A 6377-nucleotide genomic window follows, 5' to 3' on the forward strand; every position below is an offset into this window, starting at 1 on the left:
TTTATTTATCGCTAAGCTCGGTTACACCGAACGCGGCGACGAGGTTCAACCGACGTACGGTCGCTTAAGACCTGCCCTCTAAAATGTGCGCGTATTTCATTTGAAAAGCACACGAGGAACCGCCGAGTGAGCCTGGCATAATAATGTCTTCATGGAGGGGACTGCGAAAAAATTTTGACGACGCATTACTCGTCTGTATTGCAACCAAGAAACGTCCGGATGAATTTTCGGAGTTCTCCGTGAATGCATATTTTATGAGATTGTTTTACTAGACTGAGTTAGTGCACAATTTTTTCAGAAACTTGCTCGTACGTGAGCTACCTGCTGAACGAGCACTCGAAATAGTTGAGAATAAGGGCATCAGTAGAAGCGTTTTCAATCTCAACAGCATCTTAAATATCTTTGATGGTTTCGTGTATTTTGGTCTTTGCTAATAATACGAGCGCTTCAAAAGGAAAAAGAAAACCTTACAGAATTGGCAAAAAAATATTTTTTTTATTGCCCAAAAGAAGTGGAAGAAAACATCAAAATTTCCAAACCAAGCTTTCTGCGAACTAACGCTTCACTACGCGCTGTAGCATTTGGTCTAAATGAACCATTTGGAAGTTTGCAAAGCATCCGAAGCCTTCCACATTATGGAAAGATCTTTGCAGAAACAAACTGCCAGTTTTTCTTCATTTCCGGCTCTTGGTAATGGCTGCCTTTTTCCGAGTTTCAGTTTTGAAACGACGGTTTTTGAGGGCTATTTTTTTCGCATCGCTTCGAATACTAGACCTACCTTCTCTCCTTAGTACCCTTAGTACAGTAGCCTCGGCGCTGGGGACCAAGTAATTCTGGCCAAATCGCGCCAAAATACACGCGCTTTTAGGAAGCTTGCAGGCAAACCAACCTCTCCAGTGCACGTAACTCGTGTTTGGTTGGCTTTATGGCGGTTTAACGTCTTAAAGTGACTCAGGATACGAGAGACGCCGTAGTGGAGGGCTCCCGATAATTTCGACCACCTGGGCTTTTTTAACGTGCACTGACATCGCACAGTACGCGGGCTCGTAGAATTTCGCCTCCATCGAAATTCGGCCGCTGCGGCCGGATCGAACCCGCGTCTTTAGGGGCCAGCAGCCGAGCGCCGTAACCACTGAGACACCGCGGCGAGGCTATTTACACCGAACTCGTCTAAAGAGCCAAAATTTGTGGGGCCATAGCTCCGACGGTAACCATGTTTTCGAAATTCTAAAACCTGATATGGATATTACTTACGGTGGGCTACACGCATCTCGATAAATAGTAGCCTCAAGGTAATAGTTAAAAAGTTAACTATTCAAAATTAGTTAACCAGAGCGCTAGTTAGCACGTGTTGGGTGTATTCTGATGCAGTACAGCGCTGACAGTAATACACTGAAAAAGCGCGGTTCTAACTCAAAAAGCCGATTTTTAAAAATTCTGCAGTCTTTGGTGAAACATCTTGCATGTAACAATTCCTGGGAAGAAAACACCCGATAACGGTTCTCATAAACGTGCGGGAATGTTTCGAAGCGCACAACAGAGCAGGGGGTAAAGTATTGTAGCTACTTTCGATATTTTGGGGTTAAGAAACTGGAAAACGCGAGGCAGACCTCGATATTAGGGACTAATTTTAACGTATATAGATTGCGTTAACACGTTTTGGCGGGCTAGTTGGTTAAGCATCTTGAATAAACAGCGCGAACGAAGACGAGCACAAAAGGCAAGAAAACGGACGACACAGCGCTGACTAACAACTGAGGGTTTATTCCTGATCACACAAGAATAAATACATAGATGTCGGCAGAGAGGGAAAGTTTTACGAAGTGCAAAAACAAAAAAAAAACAAATGTGACAACAGCAACAGAAGCGCGCTAGTAATCAGCGGAAATGATCAGCCCCCAGGAGTGACAGCTCTTTTTGCAGTAGTGTTAGCGAAGGAGTGCTTATACATGCATTTCCCTGCTTGAATATGTTGTAAGCCTCGATGATTTCCCTCGCAGTTTTATCCAGATTTTTGGCAATGACCTTGGTTTCATGATACAGCGGTACGCACTGTTTTTTCTCTGTCTTTGCCCATTCACAATCCCGGCAATGAATGCCGAGGTGACCGGAAACTACTTTTCAGACTTTATAGCTGTGTTCGCACAGCCTTTTATTGATACATCGTCCCGTCTGTCCAACGTACTGCCCTCCACAGGGCAGAGGGATGTTATAAACAACCCCCTTATCACAAGGAACGAAGCGTGACTGGTGCTTAGTTGTGCACTTCGCCACTTTTCTTTTGATCTCATTAACAGATCGGACAAACCAGCCAGACGATCAGGCGCGGAAAACACAACATCGACACCTGCTTTTTTCCCCACTTTTTTTCAGGGAGTGTGAAATTCCATGTAGATATGGAATCACAGCGACACGTTTGCGGTTGTTGTCCGATTCCTGGCCGCCTCGTGTAGCTGGTTCTGACTTGCTCTTCTTTAGGGCCGGCTCAGCTACTGACGTGATAAGTTCTAGAGGGTACCCTGCCGAGAGCAACCATTTTACCTGGTGTGAAATGCTGGAGTGCAGTCTGTGGTGGCAGGATTTTGTTAATGAGCTGTTCAAACAGGACCCTATGATACCCCTCTTAATGAGCTTGGAATGGCAAGAACCATAGGGAAGAAGAGGCTTGTTACCTCGAGGTTCGAAAGCCCTGAAAACGTGGCCAGGAGTGAAGTACAGGCCAAGGTCTAGAAACTTGATGCGGTTGTGAACAGGCGTTTCATAAGTGATCTCAAGGGGGGAGAGAGCGTCAGAAAAAATTGACTGACTACGAGACACCTCGGTTTCAAACTCCAGTCCAGTCCCTCTATGTCGACATCTATGTATTTATACTTGTGTGATCAGCAATAAACCCTCAGTTGTTAGTCAGCGCTGTGTCGTCCGTTTTCTTGTCTTTTGTGCTCGTCTTCGTTCGCGCTGTTTATTCAAGACGTATATAGAGCCCATGATGCAGCGTAGTGTCTACCAGAAAATGTCTTTCTCAACAATACTATAAAGCAGCGTAAAAACGCTCGTCGGTGATTATCTGAGTGACACTTCTCTTTTCATCTTGTGCTGTGAGCGGGATTAGTTTTTTTTTTATTCAATTTAATGGAAAGCTGCTGAAGCTGATGAATTTACCATAAAAAAAAAACGTTATTGTCTTTTCATTTTCTGCCAACATAGTGTTAATGTCGGATGCCTGGATTCAAAACAAGAAGGAATAACTCGATAATGTTCCTGCTTTAGATCACAAGTGGAAGTGCCCTTCTTATTACAGATAGCATGGAGCACTTTATCTGCGGCGGGGCACAAATATAGATAAGAATTCCAAAGCGAAAGTATGCGCATTTATTTTCGTCCTCGCATTTGGTATGATAGCAGCATTTTTTGTCGGAGCAATACAATTGGCTCGAAGACCGCGGCAGGAATAAGCAGACTGGTGTTTTCAGACAGCCGTTCAGTGACGGAAAGGAAGCATGGAGCCATTAACCGGCACAAAAAAGGAGGACGGAAAAGAAATGCGAAAACGTTGTTCCTGAATTGCTTCCTCCTAGATGAAGTTTTTTGGGCACCTTAATCGTTCATGATCTGCAGCCGACTAGCCCAGACGCGTGCAAGCACACGCACTCGCGCGCACGCACGCGCACGCACGCACACGCGCACGCACACGCACACACAAAGTTTTAGTAATTGCCTTTTTAACTAGTTGAATTAGGCGCCTAGTTGCAATTAGAGATTTGTAGCCTGTCGTTATTAATAGCCATATCACTTTCTAGAATTTCGAAAACACCATACCCTGGGCGCTCTGGCTCGAAAAATTTGGGCTTTTCGACTTATTACTTGCGCTGGAGGTGTTGCTCCGCCTGCTTTCGAATGCGAATGTATTTTCGCACGATGCAGCCAAATTTTGTCGAGCCTCAGCGACAAGGGTAATAACGTTTTCAAAACTGAAACTTGCGTTTTGAAAGTGTAAGCTGAAAAACCCGATATCTCAAACGCCAATAATCAGATGAGTGTGAAGTTGACATGTTGATGCCAATTTAGACACGGCAACACTAGCAGGCCGACAGCGAGCTTAACATTGGTGGTGGCAAGCTACTTCACGTTAACGCTCTTTCCTCGGTCATCTGATAGAAGTTAACTGGAACCGCAGTTCTTCGTTGACGAGGAATCCACTATTCTTGACCAATTGAATTTCCGTGCAAAAATTGTTGTAGCGATGACAACAAAGCGGGGACACTGAAAATGGCATTGCTCTCATCGTAAGATTTTTTTGCGGGTCTTCATGCAGCACGCTCAAACTAAGTCTACCTGATGGCAGGGAAGCTGAGGGAAGCAGGAAGAGCCATTCCAAAAGGACCCATAACTTGGCCGCGCCGCCGAAGTTGGTAGTCGAGAATGTAACTGTGAGATACCTGTCCCTCCGATCCCAAATAATATGATGTCCCCATTTTTTGTCTGCAAAACTGTGACAACTACTCAATACCTTGTCAGCGTGGCTGAGCTTAAAAACATAATACGGACTGTAGCTCGGTTCTGATAGACATTCAATTTCTTCCAGGGGCTGAATGGTAACCGGTATGCCTATTGTCCCACCTCGCAGCTGCTCCAGAGCATTCAGTGAATGTTTTGTGAACACTTCCAGACGGCGAAGAATGAGCATCTTTCCCGTGCGCCTTGGTATAGGCGCCCTGCCTGATCCGGCTCCAGAGATACCGGCGCAAACCTCTTCTCCTGAGCCACCCACAGAGCGGTCCTGTTGCGCGGTGCTTGCGATTCGTGTCACCTCCCCCTTTATACAATCTGTTGACTGAGTGAGCAAACGCATGGTCTCCATCAAACTTGTGGCATCCCGCCTGCATTGCTCCATGAGTTGGTTCACTTGACTCTGAAGAGCTGGCAGCTGGTCGTGCTGGGGATCTCTCACGAAAGCCTTCAGTTCTTCCACAGCTGCACTGATGTCATGCATTGTGGGTATGCCATTGGGCTCTGTATTGGGTAAAAGAAGGCCGCCGCTGCATCCAGCCACGCAGTGCGCTGTCAGCTCGCTGTGCAGAACTGCTACTCCGCACTGCTGGCACTCGACTGCGTGGAATATACATTCAGCCTCGTAGTGTCTCAAGATGGCTTCCATGGTGCCCACGAACTCGCATCCATGGGGTTGGTTCCAGCAGTGAGCCTTCAAGAAGAAAAAATGGAGATGGGCTCAGTAGTGATTGAGTTTAATGTTTGAGGATGAACTGGAGCGAAATCGATCCACTGCAATAATTTCTAACTTGCTGAAAGGACGTCTATGATGCTATGCCTTCAGCCATGCGCGAAGTTGAAATAATTCATGATATTAGATGAAGGGCTATGACGGGGTGAATGATCAAGATCTGGTTAGCGATCTAATTCACCAAACAGACTAGGCTAATGGCGCGTAACATGCGCTACAGCTTCGATTCCCAAAGAGTAAATCGGAGGATTCACAGTTGTGTCGCCACAGAAGAAATCAATTTTAAATTCCAAAAATTTGAAATCTCCACTCTTCCCTGCATCAAGCTCGTTGCAGAGAACGGGTTCCGTAATGTGTATGCCGCACGGACTAGGAAGCCCGCCGGACTATGCTCATAAGGCGCCCTATGAAGCCGTAAGCTATGCCGAAAAAAGCGCTGTTAGAACTCAAAAAGCCTGTTTTTAAATACCGTGTAAAGTCTTACATGAAACATCCTGCATATTTACGGCTGCCAGACAAAGTGATCTGGTAGGCTACTGGAACTTTACGGTGGACGAGCTTAAACCAACAGATAGTATATTCCCTGGCGGCTTTACCAATACTTCCCCGCAAGAGCCAGAGCCGGCGAAAGGGCGAAGAGAACTTTAGATGTTATGGATGCATTTGCACAACAAAGATAGAAACACAATTCACCTTCAACTCCCTGGCTTTCCTACTGATAAACGGGTTCCAGCTGCACTCGTCCTCACCGAAGGCCTCCCTGTCCAGAGGACACACGCCGCCGCCATCTTGTGCGCTGGCTCTGTGGCAGGACTCGCAGAGAAAATGCGCGCAGGGAAGAGTTACTGTCTTCTTGGGAATCATGTGGCAAAGACTACATATGCGGATGTTGGGAACGACATCGGCGAACCGTGTCGGTCGCCAGTTGGCGCCAGCGATGTGGTCGCGGAGCCGGTACAGCGCCCCGGGCCCAGGATCTGGCATGGCGGTGTCCTCTGCCTCCACTCGTGCGCTGCAGATAAACAATAGCTGTCACTCGACGCCGCTCCAGCGTATGTCCTTTAGACAAACACCTCCCCTTTGTCTGTTGCTACGGTTACGGGAAGATGACACGAGACTTCATCCTAGCGCTCTCGCG

At 46.7% G+C, this 6377-nt stretch overlaps 1 protein-coding gene across 1 annotated transcript; it reads right to left on the reverse strand.

The window, feature by feature from the left end:
• Nucleotides 1–1892: 1892 nt before the first annotated feature.
• LOC149335787 (uncharacterized) lies at nucleotides 1893–6167 on the reverse strand. The gene is made up of 2 exons (XM_089552362.1): nucleotides 5989–6167; nucleotides 1893–5200 (listed from the first exon to the last, which is right to left on the reverse strand). Exons 1-2 carry the CDS (start codon nucleotides 6025–6027, stop codon nucleotides 4145–4147), a joined length of 1095 nt encoding a protein of 364 aa, XP_089408488.1. The 5' UTR covers nucleotides 6028–6167; the 3' UTR covers nucleotides 1893–4144.
• Between the last annotated feature and the right edge of the window lie 210 nt (nucleotides 6168–6377).

Source organism: Amblyomma mixtum, chromosome 7 (assembly GCF_055824585.1).
Source record: "Amblyomma mixtum isolate Tamu chromosome 7, ASM5582458v1, whole genome shotgun sequence".
NCBI lineage: Eukaryota > Metazoa > Arthropoda > Arachnida > Ixodida > Ixodidae > Amblyomma > Amblyomma mixtum.